At 37.8% G+C, this 25,112-nt stretch overlaps 3 protein-coding genes across 3 annotated transcripts in view; 1 reads left to right on the top strand and 2 right to left on the bottom strand.

Moving 5' to 3' along the window:
* Positions 1-986: 986 nt before the first annotated feature.
* Positions 987-10,523, bottom strand: LOC139152178 (galanin receptor 2a-like). The gene is made up of 2 exons (XM_070725297.1): positions 10,386-10,523; positions 987-3,130 (listed from the first exon to the last, which is right to left on the bottom strand). The coding sequence occupies exon 2, from the start codon at positions 3,105-3,107 to the stop codon at positions 1,659-1,661; it is 1,449 nt and encodes a 482-aa protein (XP_070581398.1). The 5' UTR covers positions 3,108-3,130; positions 10,386-10,523; the 3' UTR covers positions 987-1,658.
* A 4,200-nt stretch (positions 10,524-14,723) lies between these two features.
* On the bottom strand, positions 14,724-17,518 carry LOC139152174 (heparan sulfate glucosamine 3-O-sulfotransferase 1-like). Its single transcript, XM_070725294.1, has one exon. It carries the CDS (start codon positions 16,760-16,762, stop codon positions 15,425-15,427), a length of 1,338 nt encoding a protein of 445 aa, XP_070581395.1. The 5' UTR covers positions 16,763-17,518; the 3' UTR covers positions 14,724-15,424.
* A 21-nt stretch (positions 17,519-17,539) lies between these two features.
* Positions 17,540-25,112, top strand: part of LOC139152173 (tRNA-dihydrouridine(16/17) synthase [NAD(P)(+)]-like) — an 83,978-nt gene continuing 76,405 nt past the window's right edge. The window contains exons 1-2 of the mRNA XM_070725293.1: positions 17,540-17,613; positions 20,638-20,718. Of these exons, the coding sequence (XP_070581394.1) occupies positions 20,691-20,718 (28 nt within the window). The 5' untranslated portion in view covers positions 17,540-17,613; positions 20,638-20,690. The remainder of the gene's footprint in view (positions 17,614-20,637; positions 20,719-25,112) is intronic.

Genomic DNA, 25,112 nt, shown 5'->3' with positions numbered 1-25,112 from the left:
TGAGTGGTGAATTTTCAAGGTCACCGTACCACAAGGTTCAACTTTTAATCAGTTCATCCAAATATCTTTCATTTGCACCACATTGTCTTTCTTACCAGACAAGCTGCCATACCACATGGATTGTGACACTCCATTGACCTAGTGCAGCAAAGGAACCTTTCATCACATGTTATGAATACGGTGTTTTCAATCGCAACATACAGCATCTAGTCACTTAGCAGAAAAGCAACAGACAGAACCTCTTTGCCTAATCCCCACTCTCATAAAAGAGCGGGCTAAGTTGTTACATTTTGATACAAATGATGAAATGATGATACAGTATCACATTTCAGATATCACTTATTGTTATACTGTGAATGATGTTTTTAGCTTTGAGGTTCACTTGACTGTTTTGTTTACCCTACACACGTACCAATTTACTGATAGGGTCAAGCACACGTACCAATGAACGGATAGGGTCCAGCACACGTACCAATTAACCGATAGGGTCCAGCAAGCAATACATAGCTATATACGTCATAATAAAAACCAGTATTGAACTGTTATAGTTTGTGCCTATTGTGTAGTATTTCAAAGAAAGCGGTACATATCTGCTAATTACCAAGCCTCATCGCTGATGAGTTGGTGATCAGTAATAATAACCAATTTTGGATATTGGGGCGGACAATCAACAGTTGTGGACCATCTTCTTTGAAATACTATACAGACATATAGGTTTAGCTGTCTAGGGATACAGTGACACAGTTCAGGCTTGTGTTATAAAGTTATTCAACAATATTCACTTACCATAATTTGTAAATCCTGTGGCCCTGTGCATAACTCTGTATCCATACATGGTTTGGTAGGCTTGGCATTATGTACAGCATTTGAACCAATTAAAGACGGCAATTAGTGGATTTGAGATACAGGATATCAAACCAGCATATACTATCCAAGGGATGATGTAAAGGAGCTAATAGCAAATAGTGAGAACAACAGTAGAGGTATGGATCTTTTCAGTAAAAACTGACCTTTATTTTCAAGTACAAATAAATAAACATGAGAGTGTGCAGCTGTAAGTGTGTAGATCGTAAATTCAACACGAATTACCTGAACTTGCTCTTCATACTTACAATGTATGGTATGGTGTGTATTAGCTGTGGCTCTATAGCTGTGGTTGGCAGGTTTTTAATGGGTCTTTTACACCCACCACGTTATTGTGGAGTCAAAATCAGCACCATATCAGAAAGCCACCAGCACAGCTATGGACCCACAGCTAGGCTTATACTTGTAATGGAGGAAGAATGTTAGGCTCTACCCTTGGGTGAATGACTATGTCATCCCAAGGAGGTAAAAAAAGATTGTTATCCGCATAGTCAAGAGTGGTGAGTCGCCATTTACATTGTGAATTTCTGGAAGATGAAATGTCGATGTAAGATGTGCCAGGACATAAAGTAAATTTTGAGCTTTTCAACATGTCGTCTTCAGTTGGTCATTTTATTTGTCTACCAAATTCCTCGTTTTTACAGATTACTTTTCCAGATTTTTACACAAGACAATCACTGGTAAATATTGTCCGTTGACACTGTTTGTTGAGAGATCATTGATAAGTGAGTGGAGGGACTGTGGTTAGGTCTACTTTGAAAAATCCAGGCTGCTGCATCAATATGTATGTAACATCAGAAATATTCGTTTTCCAAACAAGCAGAAAGAAACCGAATACTGTGTGACAGGCTTGTAGTTTTAGCTACTTCGGCTAGATCCACATCACTGCATTGGTCGTCTGTCATTTGAAATTCTTTCATATCTTCTATCAGAACAGCATCATGTGGTGGCACACCAGCAGATGCTACAGATTCGCCTTCTCTGAACGTACATATTTCAGTTTCCTCCTCGAACGTTCTGACGTCATGGTCCGTCTGTGTGTGTAACTCCTCAAAAACGGACAGGGAAATGTTCGAACTTTGAATGCGGGTGCTGTTTTGGCATTTGCAACAAAATGTCTGTTTGAATGCTGTTCGGTATTGCACACTTATAAGCCAATAAATTAGTGGATTTAATGATGCGTTAGCCATTGGTAACCATCGGACGATCTCTTCCCAAACTGTTCCCATTTGAATGATATTATCTTCACACTCTTCTGTTTTTATGCTATTGTAAAAAGTTAATATCAAATCCAAGTGATATGGGAATAGACAGATGAAGAAAACCAGAGCAGTAACCGCCAACATGATAACCACTTGTTTCTTGTGTTTGATACGGCGCCTTTGAACAGCAACATCTGAAGAAGTTTGTCTGGCATTTCGCCTGAGTTCACGGACTGTTAGGGTATTCAACACAGCAACGATTATTAAAACCAAAATGAACACACTTACAGGAAACCAAGAGTAAAGTATTTGCTGCCCTAAGTCGCCAGTGCCTGCCCAACAATAGGATGTAGTATTTGGAAGTGAAGTGGTCGTATTGTCGTCGGGCAGTTCCCAGTCAATGCATCTGGTGAACCATGTCACGTAGAACTGCATGAACGGAACACTGAATAGAATTCCCAGTAACCAAGTCAGTGCAATCAGAGTAAACGTCCGTGATTTCGAACTGATGCGATGTGCTCTGAATGGATGACAGATGGCCAAGTATCTTTCTGTGGTAAACGCAACAATCACAAATTGGGCTGTAAAAAGGCATACCATCAGTGAATAGTTGACCATGGTACAGCCGACATCCCCAAGGTAGGATTTGTCGTTAACAACGTCAGACGCAAGCGGTTCTCCGATGTGCTCGATATAGTAGAGAGTCAAAAAGAGTGTATTTACAATGGCGAGATTGCTGAGGTAACGATTGGTCACAGTTCTCATTGAGGGTGCTCGGAACACGACAAACAAAAACAATACATTGACAATGATACCAACGGCGTATACAATAGTTCCTGGTAAGATTCTTGTTAGAAGTATGCTATTGTCATACAGAAAGTTCTCGTCGTAGAGGTAGCATTGTTTCGGAATTCCAGTTTCAGTGTCATTTATCTCAGTAAAACATTTGCTCTCCCTTAAATAGTCAACTTGATTCAGCTTTTCCGTGTGGATATCGTCCATGGTATCTGGTCCATACTTCCACCGGGAGATATCCATCATAGGTCTTCGTACCAAAGAGAGTCCTAGAAATAGAAACAAATTCAAGTGTGAAAAAGAAAATAGATATTTATTCTCAAACAGTTATCAGAATCGACATGTTGCATACGTCACGTTGTCGCGATACTTTGCTTATTGTACCGTATGAAGTCATAAGGCTGCGTTCAAAAAAAGGGAGGCTGGAGGAATCGCAATTGAAATCTTATTTTTTTCAGATCCCCCCTCAATATCCTCAAAAATTTTCAAGTCCCCCCCCCCGTCTATATGATCAAGAATTTTCAAGTCCCCCATTAACATATAGCCGTATATATTTATTAGGATTGCACACGGAATATAATGTAAACGTGTATTGCGTAGTTCTGCACATACAAGTTCAACACTACTCTTATCAGCAGGTTATGGAGCCATATACCTAGGGCATGTTCTTAAATTGATTAATTTTTAAATGCATCAGTGGACTTTTTGGATTTATCAGTCTAAGCTGACTTGAGTTTATCCAACTCTGACCAGGTCAATGGCACCAGCTGAAAAGCACACAAAATGACAATCATGAGAGAGTATGAAAATTGTGTAGTCCTGGCTACATTTTACCAAACTGTGAAAAACTGAACACAGTGACCTATACTGAATTTTTTTTTCCAAAAGTACAAGACATATACAACTTAGATGCTACTTATAAATGTTTTAAAAATTGACAATACTGGAAGGTTAAAATATTCTATCAAATTAATGTTTTAATGTCAGAAATTTTGGGTGTAATAGTGGCAAATTTGGTAAAAAATAAATGATTCCATTGAGTCACACATTTTTCATTTAAATTAGTCTTTTAATACTGTTCAAAGGTTTACTTTTGTGGTATTGTACGATGTCAACGACAACATTGCACATTGTACATTGTGTTGTTGGTAGGACGAAGGCGTTGATAACAACAATAATTCAAAAGGACAAAAGGACACGAGTAAACCATAATATGTTTAAAAGAACAAAATTTAAAAAATGCAGCTATTATCCCTCTAAAAAGAGCCTTTCATAAAAAAATGTGTAGGACAGGAGACCCGATTTGATCTTGGTCCCACCAAAGACTGGGGAGGAAACCCGATTTGTTATTTGACCTTGGTCCCACCAAAGACTGGGGAGGAAACCTGATTTGTGATTTGACCTTGGTCCCACCAAAGACTGGGGGAAGACCCGATTTGTAATTTGACCTTGGTTCCACCAAAGACTGGGGAGGAAACCCGATTTGTTATTTGACTTTGGTCCCACCAAAGACTTGGGAGGAAGACGCGATTTGTGATTTGACTTTGGTCCCACCAAAGACTTGGGAGGAAGACGCGATTTGTGATTTGACCTTGGTCCCACCAAAGACTAGGGGAGGAAACCTGATTTGTGATTTGACCTTGGTCCCACCAAAGACTGGGGGAAGACCCGATTTGTAATTTGACCTTGGTTCCACCAAAGACTGGGGAGGAAACCCGATTTGTTATTTGACTTTGGTCCCACCAAAGACTGGGGAGGAAGACCCGATTTGTTATTTGACCTTGGTCCCACCAAAGACTGGGGAGGAAACCCGATTTGTTATTTGACCTTGGTCCCACCAAAGACTGGGGAGGAAACCTGATTTGTGATTTGACCTTGGTCCCACCAAAGACTGGGGGAAGACCCGATTTGTTATTTGACCTTGGTCCCACCAAAGACTGGGGAGGAAGACCCGATTTGTGATTTGACCTTGGTCCCACCAAAGACTGGGGAGGAAACCTGATTTGTGATTTGACCTTGGTCCCACCAAAGACTGGGGAGGAAACCCGAAACACGTCAAAAGTTTTGAAGAATGGCCAATCCAACTACAGAACAAGCTGCATTACTTCGAGCACAAAGTAATAATCTCTGTTACTTAAAGTTTCATGCACGTTTCAATCGTTATACAGAAATGTGCGTACATATATGTGTATTAAAGTTATTGATAGTATTCAGAGAATGTTAGCTCCAAGTCAGGGTACAGATGTTGGGATTCTCAATGTTATTCAATATTGTTCTGTTCTACCTCTTGCGGGGGCTCATTTTAAAGCTTTTGCAGTGAAGTTGAAAAAAATTTCACCGTCTTAGTTTTTTGAAAATATGAAACATCATTTTTGCTTCATAGAGTTTTTAAAAAGTTTTTGTTGAGGTCATCAAAATAGTTTATAATCTCAATAGTGGGATGCGGTACATACATGTCTAGTACAAAAACTGCAATGCAATCACATCAATAATTGTCAGTCAAGAAGTCTCAGAGACTGTAGGCATATGAAAAAAGTAATAGAATTAGATTTTCAAACTATGTAATAAATTCACTGTATTGTGGTTCTAGGAATAAGAGTTTCTAGAATACCATCCCATTTTTACGCTCCCATATATGCATATGTATATATGCAAATGGGAGGTATTCGTATAAGGTGGCAAAATGGCGTCTGTGTGTATGTATGTATGTATGTCTGTTAGTCCGTCCACATCAAAAACTCCTAAACCGTAGCACCTACTGTCTTAGTATTTGGTGTACAGGTGCACCTAGGGGTGGAGATGTGAATTTGTTCAAATGAACGTGTCAGTGCCAAAAATATGCAAATGAGGGGGAAAAAGGAAAAATCCTGCAAATGGCTAAAACTCAGTAAGCATTGGTCAGATTTGGTTGAAACTTGGTATGCAGATTTCTTTAGGTATTCTAAATTATGTGTGCAAAAATTGGGATGAAATTTGCATGTTTGTATTTTTAGGGTATTTTTTCCGTTTTTAGTCAAAAAATCTTGTTCTCTGAAATCGCTCGTCTGATTGCTATGAAACTTAATATTCATGTTCCTCAGAATGACCTCAGTCATGCTTGTACAAATTGTATTAATATTGTCATATTTGTAATTTTGGGGCAATTTCCCAATTTGTGATAAAAAATTTTTAATCCAAAAACTGCTGATTTGATAGCTTTGATACATGTATTTGGTATACAGGTATCTAAGATTAATCTCAATATAATGTATTGAAGGTATGTTGAAACTGGCAATTTTTTTTTTATTTTTGGGGCAATTTAACCCTATTTTGGTCAAAAAAATTTTCTCCTAAAACTTCTGATCTGGTAGCTTTGATATCTAGTGTACAGGTTCCTAGGGTTTATGTTAATTAGGTATATTTAAAATTAGGATGAAATCTGCAATTTTGTATTTTGGGGGGCAATTTTTCTCATTTTTGGTCAAAAAATTTGTTTCTCAAAATTTACCAGTCTGATTGCTTTGATATTTAGTAAACCAATCCTTAGAGTTTTTGTTAATAATTTGTTAATATATTGAAATTAAGTTGAAATCCTGAATTTTGAATTTTTGGGGCGACTTTGCGAAACTTTTAGTTTTACTGGGATATCTTTCATTTTGTATTTTTAAGATTTTTTTTGGTAATTTTATACCTACTGGAACTAAGAGTATTAAATGTGGTGATTTAGTAAGCATTTGATATGGTAAATTGTATTTGGTGTTGAAATGCGGTAAAAAAATCCTGGCAGATTTTGAAAAAATTCCAAACAAATGCCAATAAAAAATTCAGCCAGAGAAGGTTTGACAAAAAGAAAAGGTGGGAGAGTGGGGAAAAAAGAATGTACAATGGATCGGCTAAAAAAGATAATGTACCTCATCGATCTTCCAGACACCATCCCTTATCAAACGGTCCACCCGGATGTATTTTTGTGCACAATCAACCATGCAGTGTATTTTAGTTTAAGATGTCAAGTTAGGTAAGGATTTGAAAGGAATAGTCAAGTTCACCACAGTTTAACTTTATCTCTTGTGTCATCATCCTTGTTTAATTGGTTAAGTTTGTAAGTTGTTCCAGATGTGGATGTACCAGCTGTTCTGGAAGAAAACAATGTTTACTTTTTCCTGTAGGGTTTCTGAGTTGATGATTGTATGTTGAAATTTCTCCATGTATCTGGTGTATGGGCAAAGTGTAAACATTGTTTGCATGTTATGTATTTCAGTCTATGTCAAATATTGTAAATGAAAAATCAAGAACAGTTTACTGTGTGCTTGTAAAAGATAACATATTTGTCAATACATAAACTGCCTTGCAGATTGATTGTCTTAAATATTATCACAGAAGTAGAAAAGGAAAAGAAACTAATCAAATTGCTGTAACATATTCACTCTCAGTGCCTGTATAGGCCTATACTTAAATATTTTATCATTACATTCAGCTGTTTGTTATATCTTTATCACTCTCCATGGGCCAAGGCACACTTGGGGTCAATGTCATCACTCTGTGCCAGTCTGTGTATGTCAGTCTGTCTGTATATATGTATGTCCATGTTTCATACAATTGTTGACTTGTTTTGATAAGTATATGGGAGCGAACAGTGATGTTGTCACTATTTTTGTTGTATAAAGTCAATTTTGACCGCTATATACAATATTCTAGTTTGCCTCATAGAGTTAATACCAGGATTGCGGCCATTATGGATTTCAAATATCGGCATATGTTAGGTAATTCGTTTCTCTAGTACCAGACTTTGCTTGGTGACCTCTGATTTTCATTTTTCATTTAATAAGAGATTGTTGAAAGTTTCATCGGGGAGAGTTTCGAGGCGCATACTACCTTTAATGAGATTAGAAATCGGAATGAATACTGCCGCCATGTCTGATTCAGAAGGCCCACGAACATGTACGAAAAACCACAGTCGCTCGAGAGCTATTCAGCTCTGGGACTATTCGCCCCATAGACGAGTATACAGAAGCGAGAAATACCCCTTGCTTCTGTATACTCGTCTATGGAGCGAATAGTCCCAGAGCTGAATAGCTCTCGAGCGACTGTGCGAAAAACAGCAAATTACCAGGAGGAATGAGATTCACTTTTCGTGAATGGCTTTACAGTGGAAATTAGAACAGTTTACGTTTTACCAGGATTAAAGTGTCTTGTCTATCTTTAAAGATGTCAAAGTGACTCAACAGTCAATGATCTCTGATTTAATGCAATGAACACCAAACATCATAACGATATTGTTTGGCTTGATACTCTTGAACGATTCCGTACACCTTTGACCATTGAGTTTGGCAATTTTTATTTTCTTAGTCTTATAATCAGGGTAAATTTTTCCCAGATTAAACCGCAATTTCGCTGAACTGTCACTTTTGCAGTCGAAGAATGGCAATTCAGTAAATTATCGATGGGTTTCGAACTCACATTAACGTACGGTACCCAGTCACCTAGCGAAGACATCACAGTCAAAACCGCTGGGCTAAACCATCACCCTAGCAAATTTATTCAGGTAGAACGCGCTATGGGCCGGGACAAGATATTCGAATCCTGAAACTTTTTCACTTTTACTATATTTTTGCTAATTTTGAAACTCAAGGAGTAAACAAAGTTTAACCAGCTTATTTTGTGAAAATCGAAAATTTACATTTCCGCATACAGTTAACACAAGGGTGGTGGCCATTTTTAATTTCTTGGCGGGAAATATTGGACAATCTGTAGTACCGAATTTCGCACGGAGACCCTGGATTTTTATTTGTAATTTCGAATAGGCACGGTTTAGGCTAAAATTCTCTCACAGAAAGTTTAGCAAACCTCTCTCAATTTCGAGGCGCATAGTACCTTGAACGGGTTTTCCAACCATGTTAAGAACTTTATTATTACTTGAAGAAAGCAATAGGCCCATAGTTCTTTCTTTTATCATAAGTTTCAATTCGACATAGAACCAGATGTTAACAATGACAACATAAACGGATGGTCATGGAAACCATAGTTATACTTATGGTTGGAATTACTGTATTTACTTAACGAACCCAAAATCCTGTGAATTGCCTCGATTGTCGGCAGTGGTTTAAATCACAGTCATTGGATAGAGTTACGACGAAAGGTAAAGGAAAGATTATTGTACTTTTCCCTCCAGTTTAAACATGAACGCTTTGAAGTACGTGTATTGGACTGGCGACATAGGATACCGCCGCACCATCAACGTAGAGAGCCTGACGTAGATAAACCTTACATTACCATGTGACGAAGTACATGATACACTGAACTTAAGTTTGAGAGAAGGGCACTCAGTTTAGGTTAGGGCTGACAATGCATACATGCTGAAACAAGAAACGTTTTACAGGATGAGGAACTTTATTTGGTGGTTGATTTTATAAACTTTTTATTCAGTGCGTTTTCATATAAAGATTTTGCGTTCTATGGCATAGTTCATTCGCCATAGTTCCAGAAGAACAATGGCAAATGAAGTGTTAAATTACGAAAACAGACCTGATAACATTTTCTAATTATTAGATCTGATTAACGTCAGTTTCAAATACTGAGTAAGACCAAAGCAGCGAAGACAAATATCCGGATGTCTGTGATCCAAATATTTAGTCATGTTTGTGATCAAAATATCTGGCAATGTCTGTGATCCCAATCTCTCGTAATGTGCGATTAGAATTTCGGGAAATGCCATTTATCCAAATATCTGGTAATGTGTGATCCAAATATCTGGTAATGTCTGTGGTACAAATATCTGGTAATGTCTGTGGTACAAATAGCTGTAACGCCACAGCTATTCTACGACAGGCAGATTTAGAGGAAGGTGGTATTAGTGTGAAATGTCATAATAGGCTGTCAGTCATATTTTACCAATGCTGGGGTCAACTCTACTTGCCACCTCAACAAATACCTCATGATTGTTTACGTTGCCGGGTGAATCCTTTGAAGTATTACACTTTACCCTGCTTGAGTGTCAGTGTCGAGTCCGTAGATGAACAAAGTAGTTCATTTTGATTTGTAAAAACCTGATGAATATTTGACCTTCCTTTGTAGGATAGCAGGCCCCATGATTGTTATGATCAGAATAACATTCGTCAAATTCAAAATATGACAGACGCGGCTTACAATATGTGACATCACATCGTCATATTTACTTTCTGCTGTGAAGCATTAAATGATTTTGGAATTTTATACTGCCATGTGAATAAATACGAATTCTCAGTGTATTATAGTTAAATTGTTTTTATCTGCGCTGTTGCCAGAGAAAATAATCGAAGTCTATAACCATCTCTTCGATGTGTTAAGCTTGGTTTCATTCCTCTTCATGCACATGAGGACAGTGCAGCTGTCAACGAACCGCTTCTTCTAACGGTACGAGGTCTCTGACTATCCCATTCTTCTGTTAAATTCTCATAGCGCTCGGCGCGGTGATTTAATGGCAGCAAACAAGAACAGACCAGTGCAAACTTACACGTGTGTAAATAGAAACATAACGTATTTTACAACCTACAGCAGAGCGTATCTCACCTGTACTGTCAACATGTACCGTGAATGGTGGTAAACAGGGTCTTCTGAAAACATTGCAAGTACAGAAATATTTCGAACGTCTTTCTTCATTATCTTCGATGAGCTAGGATAGAAACAAGGGACATCCTGGTATGTAACTGGAACGAACAGTTAGCGAATGCTGGATAAGTTTAACTTTGGACACCACACCCATGCATGAACTCGGTGATTGTAAGGTCATGAGAGATATTATCTAAATTTGTGTTCCGTGAACTGTATCAATCTTGATAACACGCACCCGCCGTCTGATCGATAATACCGACCAAGTCAAACTGTTTGTTCTACACTGGTAAGCTTAAATATTAACAGATGTCGAGCGTGGTGTGGTTTGGGTACGTTTGGCTGCGTATTACACCCTCGACAAAACGCCGTGAAATTGTGGACCGATAGGTTTCCGTCTTGATTTTGGCTCCTTTTCTAAAACCTCTCCCGGGTATCCTCCATGACGTCACGCAGCACTTAGGTACCTTCAACAACTACAAGGAACAGCATAAGCTGAAAGCAGTTAAAGGTCGGATATCGAACAATGTGACCATGCAGTGGCGGACAGCACAGTCACTCGTGATCTATTCAGCTCTGGGACTATTCAGACTATTCGCCCCATAGACGTGTGTACATTTGCGAGAAAACCCCCTCACAAATGTACACACGTCTATGGGGCGAATAGTCCCAGAGCTGAATAGATCACGAGTGACTGTGCGGACAGTTAGACGGTACAATGCCTACTCATGGTTGTCATATTTGGCATATGACGTTTGAGGCGAAATACATCAGGCGTCTGCTGCAATAACTAACCAGATATGAACTGGCTTACATAGTCTCTTTGAAAGGAGAATATATTAAAATTTGAGAATATATTAAAATACCATGTGTTTTAATAATCGTTGTGTGTCCATATCATAAATGGATCCATTACAAAATAATCACGGTATCAATTGTTTTCAAAATCGATCAAAAACTTGAATTTATTTGTTTAATAAACTAGCGCACATTCAAATTTTGAAATTCTTCAGAAGGGGTGACAATTCCCCATCATGCCGCTGCCATCTATACTGGTTGCCATCTATACTACGTTTTTATATTTGAAACATGCATATGCATATCGTACAATTGGTATGCAAATGAGAGAGTAGATAACAGAGAAAGGTGCAAACCGAATATTCTCTTATCATCAGTACTCTATCAGAAAGAATTATAGTTTTCTTGCATATTAAAAAATGACGAACAGAATTAAACTGTTCAATTTCAGTTCCAAACCCATTGTGCACTGACTGCAAACCGTCTCTGTAAAATAATCTTTCCAAGCGTTCAGTTATGATGGCCGGGGTGGGCTGGAAAATTCTTCAGTCAAAATAAGATACCCCCCTACCCATTGTACCAAGTAATTGATGACACCCCCTTTAAGATGACAAAAAATTCATGACTGACCCCTTCCCTTTGCTTGAGTAAGTATTAATTCAATTATGAATGATAACACTAGTCATTACCGGTGCTAAGATACAATATACCATCAGTGGAAAAGATATTTTTCCAAGATCCTGCCCTTTTTCCAGAACTTGTATACACTGTAATATAGTGTCTCGGAAGCTTCAAAAAGTTCTTCATCACTTGTGTTGCTGCCAATGTCACTGATTATAATGAAACTGAATATTGATTTCATCATCCTCTGCCTAGTAAAAAAGCTCAGAGTCTGATTTCTGTAACTGTCACCATCTGTATTCGGGACAGTTTCCAAATAATACTTTTGATCTTTCTCTGAATTTCCATGTTTTTCTGTCCTCTCCTGAATGCGTCATAGGTAACTGCTTTGATTTTGTCTCCTTTGTTCCCTTTGGTTAACAGGTTGTGATGATTTGGCCCCCAGTCGAGTGGCTTTTCTAGGCAGCAATTACTGGCAGGTATGGACCATCGCGTTCACCCCGCAATCTATGTAGCAGCGTAATATTCTAACGTGACAGTCCGCTGGTATGTTTTGATATGTATATACCCACACACTTGGAGTAAGTCTAGTATTTGTCCAGTTCTTGTACACATAATGTACACATCGTGTACTTCTCAATAGGCATTGAACCAAAATTAATAATCATTTCCTTGACCCCTTCTTGGACCACATATCCTTGTATTTCTGTTGATATACATCTACCAGGCTGATTGAAAACTCTGTTACAATTCAACCACATTTCCACCGGGCCTCACTCCAAAAGGAAATTGTGCACTTTCACATAAATGAATTTTTCAGGGGAAAATGTTGCATTTGGAATTCCTCATGTCACCAAAAATGCAAGGATATAAAGTCATGAAAGGGTCAAATAGCCAATGTATAGGCCTAGGTCCCACTGCTCCTGGGGTGAGGATAGTAAGCAAAGTGAGCAACGGTAAAAGTGCTTGATCAAGAACATGCTTCTTTGTGGAATACTCTGGCCATATGCTATCTTAATTAAGCCTGACAATACTTAACTTTATAGAATATACACGTAGTTTATGTCTATTTTAAGATTTATAATACAGAAGAGTATATTTGTGTATTTCTTCCTTTTTGCTGGCTGACATAAAAGACAAAGTCATTAAAACTTTTCATTTATATTCCAACCTTTGTGTGTGTTTATCCAGATAAGTTTTAGTAATCTCTTTCCTGAAATCTGGTCAGATATCAACAGTAAAGCTATGCAACAGCAAAGGTGGAACCTTTCAATTATGTCTGGTTTCATAAACTATAGCTTGCACCTAATCATAGCCTTACCTCAGCCAAAGGCTGATAGGAATTGTTCATTGCCCTCAGCGAGTTCAATTTACAAGAAGACATGCCTGTATAGAGTTACCAAGGCATGATGTTCATGTGACAGATAATTATAATGTTATTCATATTTACAGTGAAATGTCTTCAGAGAATAAAATCATGCAGAGATCATTTTATTTCCCTCAACATTTTTGAGCAGTGAAACTGCTTTATTACGGGGTGGATACTTATAAAAATCCAGTGACGCCCTCTGTGCTGTTTGAAAAGTACATGTTTCCAATAAATTACTTTGACAAACATACACTACTCATAAATAACCATGCCACTTCTGTATTTTTTATCTGCTTCTATATCTAACCACTTCAGAAATAAACTTAGACTTGGTTCAGGTCTGTATTTTGTGCATGTTTGAGTAGGGTGAACGCGATGATTTGTGTTCAGTTTTCATATGAAACTTGTGACTAGGTTAAACGCAATGAGTGGGTTGTACGCGATACAAGGAAGTTTCACCCGAGCCCTGCAAAAAGTAAATCACCACTGCGCAAACTCAAATGTAACGCGTTCGATCTCCAGGAAAGCTTGACCTGCCAGTGGAGGGACCGTGTAGTGGGCTGCAAATTTTCAAATAGGTTTGTATGAAAAAGAAAAAAGACACAAGAGAAACTGTTGAAAATCGTTTTGTTTCTTGAAAATTCGTCGACTTGTAAAATAAATTGTAAAATGTGTAACTTATATATGTGGTATTTTATATAGAAAACAGGCAGCAAGCGTTAACATGCAGGAGGGACAGATACTCTCACCCATATGGGTGCGATGTAATCATGTAAGCTTATGTTCAAACATACAGAGTGGTCATGGTCTGTCATATGGTTTTGTATCTCTATTGGAGAATAGTTGAGTATTTAACCCATAACAATACATATTGTGTTCGCTTTATATGATACTTTTACATAAGTTTTCCTGTGAAATAAAGCTCAAATATGCATACTCAATCCGTGTGTTGTTCTTTGTGCGTTATTAGCTCGAATGGGCTTGACTCGACGGTGAGTGGTTGATGACCTCAATGCGATATGAATACATGTACGTTAGCTAAGCCAATCACAGGCCTCTTATATGGAACGTCATGGTTGCAGATCACTCGGATTTATTATGTCATACTCATTGACTTTGCGATACTTTTCATGAGCGAAACGAGTGATCAGTACACGAGCAGTGATAATCACGGGCAGGATATATCTGTAGACTGAAAGATCCGTCGCTCGAGGGCGCTCTCTATACTCCCCCTTTATGATGCGGTATACATGGTATATGCTGTGGCAGTACTTTTCACGAGTACTGCCACAGATGTACCGCATCACAAGTTAAAATAATTTCAGTATCCCTCAATATGTTCCTTTAATTTACCGAAAAGTATAGCAAAGTCCATGAAAACGTACACATCATTACATATTGATAAACATGCGTGATTACATATTGATGTACATGGTTAACAACCCGCGAAAAGCTGGTCGAAACAATATAAATCACGTGGTCTTCTTTTGATAATAGTAACGAGGCAAATGTATAGCTTACGTCTTTATTCAACATTTTAAAACGTCAAGTACATTGCAGTTTAGACTAGTACTACGGCATCAGCTGTTATATATCATCTTCTATGGTGACAAGAATAATTGTTCATGGTAAGATAGAAAGAATAAGATTGGCGTAATCTCGAAAAACATTCTTGATATATAAAATAATACCATGTAAGATATAACGCAATAATTAGACATGAAGCAAAACAAAATGTTACAATCATTGAAACACTGAAAGTTAACCTTAGAGGAGGTCCACTATTTTCACAGAGAGATACCACATAATTCCTGAAAAAAGCACTAAGCTTACGTTCCTTTCAACTCGCTGCCTATTCCTACGTATTCTGGGAACAGTGTTTATGGACCACCTGCATGGTGATTTTAGCAATATTACGAAAAATCATCAATATTGAAGGAAAAGATTACGAAGCTTACGGGTTGCAGCTTGAAACAATACCTATTATAATATTTCCCAAGGATGCATCATTGTCGATAAGTTCGTGACGTCACAAAGAGCTTCTTTATTCACTACAGCAGTCAGAGGACACTGCCACATTGAAATGGTGAACAATATACAGCATTGGTTGGTAGGACTGTGTGTTCAGGTGTGCTGTACTATCCCGTATGGCGTTGTGATAGAATGAACGGTGAAAAGTCAGAGATATAACGACTGTCAATACATCCATGTATTAGAGTTCCATCCATGGAAATGTTTGATTGATAATTTCAGCGAATTCTTTGTTGAAAGGTCGGTAAAAATCGTAGAGTTTAGTTTTGAGTTCATTACTTAATTGTGGTTTGGGTATCTTATGTGGGGAGCTGAATCGACACATCGGCTTCGGTAGAGCCAAACAATACACACGGTATTTGGGATGAAATTGGAAATGAGTTTCTGTAAAGTATGAATCAAGACCCAGGAACTTTTCAACAACTTTCATTTGCTGGACAGGGTACTTAGATATCTGATTTCCATCTAACACTAGTATTTGATTCATGGGAAAGTACTTCATCCATTCTTTGAGGTGTTGTGCATACTTCCCGATATGAATGATTTCAGTTTCACTGTTTACTTCACCGTTTTTGAGGAGAACTGTCTTCTCGAAATTCTCCTTTAGTTTTGGTCCACGACCCACTTTGAGAGGGGTATTGGTCAGTTTACTTTTACGTTCTCTCGATGCAATCAATTCAACTTCGTGATGATAGTCTGATATGGCTCTCTCAACAGGATCTCGAACCAACAGAATAATTTTTACATCTGGAGAAATATCTGACTTTATACGGCCAGGAGCATCAGGTGTTATAAAGTAGCGTGGGGTTTTCTCAAATACCTCTTGGTCTTTTGTGGAGTATTGCATTCGAGATCGATAGTATTCAATTCCTTCCTCGTAGTTCCAGTCAAAGTAATGTACTTCATTTCCTAGGGACGATGCAATGTTAGGATGAGAGCGTAGAAACAAACCCATGGCTGTGGTTCCAGCTTTCTTTGCACCAATGTTAATCACGGTGGGCAAACGTTTTTCGTACCCGAGGACTGAGAGCGTTGAAAAATAAATTCTCTCCTGCGTGGCAGCGGTAAGACTCATAAACTTCATCATTCGACTCTTCGGAGAAATCGTTTTGTTTTCGATGTTAGAAAATATTGTCTGCATTACCCGCTTATGAGCATCGTCGGGAACTTCTTTCAGTGCCTTTTGCGATCGACGCCCTCGGTGCGATTTCAGTCTCATCTGATAAAATTTAAGCTTTTCCTTTGGAAGGAAGAGTGATCCATGATTATTCTCGTCCTTTTCTATGTATGTCGAAGTCCAATTTGCATCCTTAAATCGTACAAGGCTGATCGATTTCGGTATCGATTTCGACTCAAGGAGGCCACCTGTACTGATTCGTTGTTTCGGCATGGGATTGACAAGCAACCTCAACTTTACAGAGACAAGCTCTGAAAATGCATAAGTTAGTAAAAGTACGAGGGTTGCTGCCATTAGCAAGATCAAGAAACATGACTTCTTTGAATGCATTGCCAATACCATAATAGTGGTAACGATTAACTTCTGTGTCGCAGGCGATAATGAAAATAGCTATATGCGCGCATCCCAGGGCGATGATACAGCGAAGAATGCGTTTGTCGATCATCCAGACTCAAGACTAGAGAAATCGGCTACTTCGTCAACGCCAGGATGAGACAGATCTGCAAAAGCTCTTAGTTTACAATCTGAATGGTCACTGCGGTGGAGTAGGCAGACAACTATAAAGACACATGTGATTCGCGAAAGAAGCAGCTGCGCCATCCAACTCCAAGGTCATCGAGCGTATTCCGTCAGCTTGGCTGTATCATCAATGACAGGCTCTTTGCTCAAAGATGCCCTTTTCCATGTGTTTTGCCTTGTTATAGAATTACCTTTGTCCATCCACTTGAAAAGTCGCAAAACTCTTACACAAATGTGCACGACTAGAAGCAATCGTTGTAGACAATATGGTAGATAGCATGTAAACACCGCATCGCTGTCCTGTGCATGTCGAAGGCACGCGCACATGAATAATTCATCAAGTCTGCGTTATCAAATCAAAATGTTCCTATTAAATCTAACAATAATAACCATTTAAATGTCCCATATCATCATCGGTCTCATGTACTTGCTGATGCTTCAGAGGATCTGGAATTGAAGCGGCTGAGTTGAAGAAGTCATGCCACGTTCACTTATATTATTATTAGTATACTACTAACATCGATTTTTAAACGTCCATAGCAGCTGAAGCTAGCTCTGACACTGCGCACATAATTATTGTAATTTAACCCGGAAGTACAACAAGATAGAATTTTAAGGAGCCTAAAGGGCATTCATTAGAAGCATGTTACATGGAAATTTCATCATATGCCGAACGATGCTGAAGTTATTTTCGTATTCGTTTTCGTATTCGTTTTCGTATTCGTATTCGTATTCGTATTGGAGTCACTGACAGAAATTGTTATTTTTAGTCCAGGTTTCAGGTATAAAACGTGCAATATACGATATTTACTGAGGTTTAAATATTGTGATAATTTGATTCGTAATTTCATCTGCCAAATTTGGTTAAATTTACATAAATTTGCATTTGTAGATTTTAAAGAATTTTGTTCACTTCATTTTATTTGAAAAAAAATACTTAAAATCGGTTGGGATCTGGTAAGGCAGCATCTTCGCTTGCCAATGTCTCTTGACCGGGCCGGCAGCTGGATGCACCCCGAAATCAGGTGGTCAGTGCCAAGTAATGGGACTCGTGAGAGCGGATGCAAAGGAGCTGCCCTGGACTGTACCATTGTTTTGCGGGGAGGGCAAGTTTTTGTGAGGCGCTGCAAAACGGATGACTGTTGAAAGCTATGATGAACGGGGGACTTGTCTAGGACAACCATCTGAATAAAAAAATGTGAAAATTGTTATATCCGGTCATCCTTTTGGACTCACTTTAGAATGATCATATCCATTTACAATTTGTATTTCAAGTATTTTACTTGATTTTGATATGGCTCTACGTAGACCTGAAATAAATTATAATAACAATACAATACAATACTTTACAAAACTCAGGGAGTGCGGTAAGGCAAAAATTACAAAATTGCAAGTTACGACAAGTTGTACGTGCTGCTACAGGGGAGAAAGTAACAGAAATCAATGACAATAGGTAGTTTATCTTTCAGAGTAAAGATGTGAGCAATATTATACATAAAACCGGACCAACTGATAATTCATGTATTACATTCAATCAGGGCTCAAAGTAGCGACCATTTTCAGTCGCATAGGCGAGCAAATTTTATGAGATTGCGACTGAATTTTTTTCAAGACATTTCTCCATACCGTAATACGTGATCAAATACAACATATATTCGCTCAGTGTTCACGGAGCATTGTCCTGAAAGGTCACGACCCCAAAATACGCATTGAATAAGCATAGCCGTTGAGCGGAGTTACTCAAAGGTTTGAGCGCGTTCTCTCCTCTGCACAGCGCTGCCAATGTGTCTGCTGATGTTATTTTGAATGATCTGTCAAAATATCCCATGAATTTAATGATAAATTTTACTACAATCCAATCAAGTATCAGAAGCAGTTTTAGTGCTGTCACATCATTTCAAATGAACCAATCATAATCCCAGCATAAAATGTCATCAAAATATAGCTGACAAGGGAAAACAAGCAACCAGTAACTGCAACATGTTTCATGCGTTCACGTGCGTAATGAATATTTGCGTTAGTGGCATGTGACCGGCTAGACCATTTCCGGAAATCGTCCCTTGGAAAGCAGATCAAAGCATCGATTTCATCAAGCTTGGACTGGATTATCCTGTTTCATAAAGGTTTTTGTTTTCAGCTAGATCTAAATAGCAAGCAACTTTGTTGAAATATCATGGCAAATCTGCCGGGTAGCGACTGCAATTATGTAGAACCATGGAGGTAGTAGAGAACAGATCATGGATGGGACTGTGGCGATGACCTCAATGACCCGAGCGAGTTCGATACACGCCACAAGTACCGCTGCGATATCACAGCTAGGATTAAATGCGCATAATACGTTTGAGTTTTGTTCTCTTGCCTACAAAATATCTATCGAAAGTTGATAGTTGCTGCATTTCAATTCAGAGTTTTTGTTGAAAAAAGGAGCTATCTACGGCTAGCGGCTTAATTGGTCCCCCAAAATAGTACTGCTGAAAGTTTTGGAGTGACCTGCAGAACGGAGTTGTAGAGCGGGGCAAACTGCGTAACACTAAAACTGATCGCACAGTAACAAATGACGGAAACCGATCGAGCCAGTTGCGACAGCTACTAGACTAGCTGAAGTCTATTTATCATAGAATACAGGTATTTCTCGATATTTCGCGATACAAATTAATTTCCATGCATTCTGGTGTATCTTATCATAACGCAAGTTGATCAACATGTTCTGGCAATGACAGTTGACGCAAACGCAACGAAAGAAAAAGAGATGGGCCGTACTGAAATAAAGACTCTGGCAACAGTTCACACATTAATTTAATCTTTATTAGGGAAACAAATGTACCGATCGGGACATAGGCCTATGATACCATTTTATTCATCTCGTTTTCTTTTATGACGCTTTCCCACATCATATGAGATGATATTTTCTTTGCGACAGCAGTCTAAATATAGCATGTCATCGACTTAGGGGCATGCATTAACGTTGAGCCCTGGATCATGATGATCACTTTCTCAGAGATATCAGTTTAAAACAAGAAAATTACCTTTTAAGTTTACAACTCGTCAAATTGGGCGGGTCAGCTAAATTTCCATTATCGATACTAATGATGTCAACAGAATGTCGAAGTTGGTTGTTGTGATAAAGTTAATACGAAAACGAATACGAATACGAATACGAAAATGATGTTTGTTTAAAAAATCTTTCCTCCAAAGACTACTACTGGCCCACAGGCGCTAATAGCTTGGTAGTTTGCTAAATAGATCGATTTTCGGCTCGATCTATCGATCCCGTGGTCAGTATACCCGCCACTGTAACCTAGTGAGTATTTTGGTTACAATGGCGCGCATATCGACTACGGGATCGATCAATCGAACCAAAAATCGATCTATTCAACAGACTATCCAGCTAAGGAGTGCCTGTGTACTGGCCGTTTGTTTTTAAAATCTCTCCTCTAATTATAGCAACGATATCTTTCAATCTAGGGCCTAAAAAGATTGGATCTTTTTCAACTTACATTCTAAAATATTGAAGTATTGATATATTGTCATATAAAAAGCACATTAAGTTCTGTAAAGACAGAACTTTTATATAATACGTACGAAATTTGGACTAAAAATAAAAAATTTGTCAGTGACTCCAATACGAATACGAATACGAATACGAAAACGAATACGAAAACGAATACGAAAATAACTTCAGCATCGTATATGCCGAAGTCAGCCATGCAGCCAAGCCTCATCGTAAGACAGAGTTTGACGATCGCTTGAAATGATGGAAGACAAATACGGCCAACAAGGTACAAAACCGTTGCTTTCCAGAAAGGTTTTACCTGTAGTACAGGGAAAACTCCCTTCTTTTCCGTAGAGCGTAGCTGAGCTTAAGCCCTGCGTACAGGTCTGTGTGTTCCCGGCGTGATACGGCCTCCACCGTGGTGGAGGACGTATTACGCCGGGAACACACAGACCTGTACGCAGGGCTAAGCTGAGCTCTGAGACCACAGGCGCATTACTGTTCAGTGTAGGTGGAAACTCCAAACAAACATGGAGCCAGATGCCAATAGACGGAAAGCATCTGTGCCTGAGGAATGTGTAAATGATGGCTGTCAAGTATCTGAGGGAATGAAAGTGTCCTCTATTATGTTACAAAAGCTTTCTTTCAGTAACAGTACCAGTTGTGAGAGTTAAGCTGATGATCCAAAATATGATGGTCAGAAGTTCTTGTGAGCTGTTAGAGCCAGTATGAAGGCTTACTTTAATTAAACCATTAGACATGTACACAACCAGTAGGTAAGGTTGCTGAGTTGATACGTCAAGGGCTGTATCATCATTGCTAGGGTTAATCAATATCCCCAATCCTTTTATGAAATAGTGCTGTTTAATACATGGTGATTTGTAATCCATCTATCAAAATATCACTAGCCTAGATCAGCAGATGATGGTGTAGTAGCATGGACTTGATAGTATAGAAATATGATCAGTTGGTCGGTTTTATCACTATATGTAGCTGTTTGCATTGCAATTCATGGCCCAACTTCTGAACATCACCATTATCTTTTTGTAAGGAAATTTTAGTACCTAACAAACTTTTCATTAGTCAAATAAAGTAAGTATCCCTTTTTCATGTTCCAACAATTGTACAATCATCTGAAATTAAGGTTTAAGCTCATATTCGGTATATATATATATATATATATATATACATATATATATATATATATATATATATATATATATATATATATATATATATATATATATATATATATATATATATATATATATATATATATATATTATTTAGTTAGTGTAGTTAGTTATTGGTAATGAGGATATATATATATATATATATTATATATATATATATATATATATATATATATATATATATATATATATATATATATATATATATATATATATATATATATATATATATATCTGGCTTTCCATCATTCATAAGATTGATCCTCATTACCAATAACTGATTCCTAAGTTGGTGACTTGTGTGCGAGGCCCTGTAGAATCCCGCGGGATCCTTAGGTTGAAAGGTTAGGTGATGAGTTTAGCCGTTTACTCACCATCCACGCACACAGAATGAAAAGCCCCATCTAAGAGTCAGAACCGCCCACATTGTACCGACTGATCCATTAGCTCAGTTGGTAGAGCATCCGTAATGTATACAGGGGGTGTGGGTTCGAGTCCCGCATGGGTCACTTTTTCATTTACCACTATATTTCATATATATGTGTGTGTGTGTGTGTGTGTGTGTGTGTGTGTGTGTGTGTAGTATGTGTGGATGTATGTCCATCCATATCAAAAACTCCAAAGTCACAGCACCTACCATCTTAGTATTTGGTGAACAGATGCACCCATGGGTGGAGAAGTGAATTTGTTCAAATGAACATGTCAGTGTTAAAAATTTGCAAATGAGGTAAAAGAAAGAGAAAATCCATTAAATCACTAAAACTCTGTAACCACTGGCCAGATTTGGTTGAAACTTTGTATACAGATTCTTTATGGTAACTTTAGTTAGAGTTGTTAAAATTGTGGTGAAATTATGATTGTTGTATTTTTGGGGCAATTTTTCCCATATTTGATCAAAAAATCTTCTCTGAAAGCACTTGTCCCATTGCCTTGAAACTTAGTATGCATGATGCTAGGATTGGTATCTGTCAGATTTGTTCAAATTGTTGTGAAATTTTCATATGTGTATTTTTGGGGCAATTTTTTCCCACTTTTGGTCAAAATATCTTATTCTCCTAAAGTTCTTGTTGGATTGCTTTGAAACTCAATACTCTTAATCCTAGGATTGTCTTGTGTCTGATTTGTTAAAATTGTGCTGAAGTTCTCATATTTTGTGGGCAATTTTTCTGATTTTTGGTCAAAAATTATTTTCTCTGAATTAAATATTCTGATTGCTTTGAAATCGGGCAACCTTAGTTGAGTATCTCCAAATTGTGATGAGATTTTCATTATGTGTATTTTTGGGACAATGTTTGCCATTTTTGATCAGAATATTGTTTTCTCTGAAATTACTCGTCTGATTGCTTTGAAACTTGGTATGCATGTTCACAGGGGTAAACATCGTTGAGCATACTCACAATGGCCTGCTACATCAAACCAGTGTCATTGACGGTATTTTACATTTCTCAAATCGTTTTCATGGAATATCTTGTAAATAATGTTTTGGAAAAGGATTGTCTTTCCGTGAACACTTAAATGTTGTTTTTTGTTCAAAGTCTTTGATGGTATCATTTTTTAGCTACTATAGACTATAGTCTATAGAAGCTATCGGGCTGGGTATCCGTCCGGCGTCAGGCTGTATGTATGTATGTATGTATGTATGTATGCAGGGTTCGAAATACCCGGTGGTCATGCGTCAAAGACCACCAATTATCTCATTTGGACCACCAGATTCTGTTGTGGGTGGTCAATGTTGACCACCAAATTTTCGGAGGTCACACTAGTGCTGCATAAGCTGTAAGTCTTACAGTCCTCTCACAGTTATTGCTAGGAGTATCCAGAAACAATATATTATCCTCAGAGATAGCAGTTATCTAGTACACATCTTGTCTGTTCAATCACAGTCCCTCCACTTTGGTTCAATGTCAGTCCTTCAACCCCACTCCAATCTACCCAAGTGAGGCGTTCCTTTGGATAGACAATGTCTCTCTTTGTTTTACTGTTTACTGCCATGATTATTGTGATTAAGTCTGCAAATGTTGCATAACATCTCATTGTACAAAACTCTGACAGAACTTCATAAGTCCAAAAAAATGCAATAATTGTCATGTTATCAGCAGTACTTGTCATTTCTTGATTACTCAGTTTGTAATTCTGTCAAAATTACAGTCAGTCAGTCACTCATGCACTCATTTCAAGTTGTGAAAATACTGAGAAATTTTCTTGTGGATTTTACTGGGCATCCAACATAGACCAACGTAAGACGAGTAGCAGCATAGTGGAATGGTTCCAGAACAAGATGTCAGCCCACTATTCACCCCTATGGACCCTGACCTCCACAAGAATTACACTCTGACAATGACAATTTTTTTGACCACCAGAATTTTGCAATTGACCACCAAAATTTGAATCTGGTGGTCAAACTTGACCACCAAACTTGACCACCAAACAAAAAAATAAATTTCGAACCCTGGTATGTATGTATGTTTGTGAGGATGTCAGCCACTCAAATAATTTGAGAACCGCAGTACTTACAGATTTATTATTTCCTGTGTTGGTGCAAATATGATAATGAGCTCTTTTTTTCTGTTTTTAGCTTCTATAGACTATAGTCTATAGAAGCTAGTGGGATGGGTATCCGTCCGGCGTCTGTCGTCAGTCTGTATGTATGTATGTATGTATGTATGTATGTATGTCCGTTTGTGAGGCGTCCGTCCACTCAAATATCTTGAGAACCACAGTACTTACTGATTTGATATTTGTTGTGTAGATTAAAAATATGATTTTGAGAAACTATTTTTTAATTTGTTGTTATTGTTGAAAATATGCAAATTCGCACCAAAAAAGGCGTTTTTGATAAAAATCTTCTTCTTCATAACCACTGGTCAGACAGCTTTGTTATTTGGTAGACAGGTCCCTAGGGATAACCCAACTTAGATTTGTTAAAATTGTGATGAAATATGCAAATCTGTATTTTTAAGGAATTTTTTTGTCATTTTTGGTCAAAATTTGACTTACATTGTATGTAATTCTTGTACTGTATAAACCCTATCAATTCACCCAGAAAAAAATAATTAATATGATTTTAAATAATTGAATTAATTAAGAAATCATCAAAGTCAAAATAATTTTAGTGTAGAATTATCAGAAAGTTCAACTTTTTTTGACAGTTCATAGTGAAATGCTTACCATCTTGGAGGATTAAAACACGTAAAGGCAACTTTCCTGAATCCCAACTTTGACATATTCTGAACCGTCATTTATTGTGCCCTGTATGTTATCTAATAGTTTGTCATGATAGGGTGGTCAAATAAATAGAGATAGAGAAAGTTCTAATTTCCATTTATGGTTGACTCGGTAAGGATAAAATAAAATTACTTTTTGAGGAAAAAATAGAGTGGTCAATTAAAAGAGTGGTCAAAGTGATAGGGTTTTTATGGTAAAGCTGGGCTGTAAGATTCCTCATGTGCTATTTATAGCAGTTATGCAATCTGTGTAAACAGTGCAA

Source organism: Ptychodera flava, chromosome 15, assembly GCF_041260155.1.
Source record: "Ptychodera flava strain L36383 chromosome 15, AS_Pfla_20210202, whole genome shotgun sequence".
In the NCBI taxonomy this organism is placed as follows: Eukaryota; Metazoa; Hemichordata; class Enteropneusta; family Ptychoderidae; genus Ptychodera; species Ptychodera flava.
The sequence above is the reverse complement of the archived record's forward strand: the minus strand, read 5'-3'. Positions and strand labels throughout refer to the sequence as shown.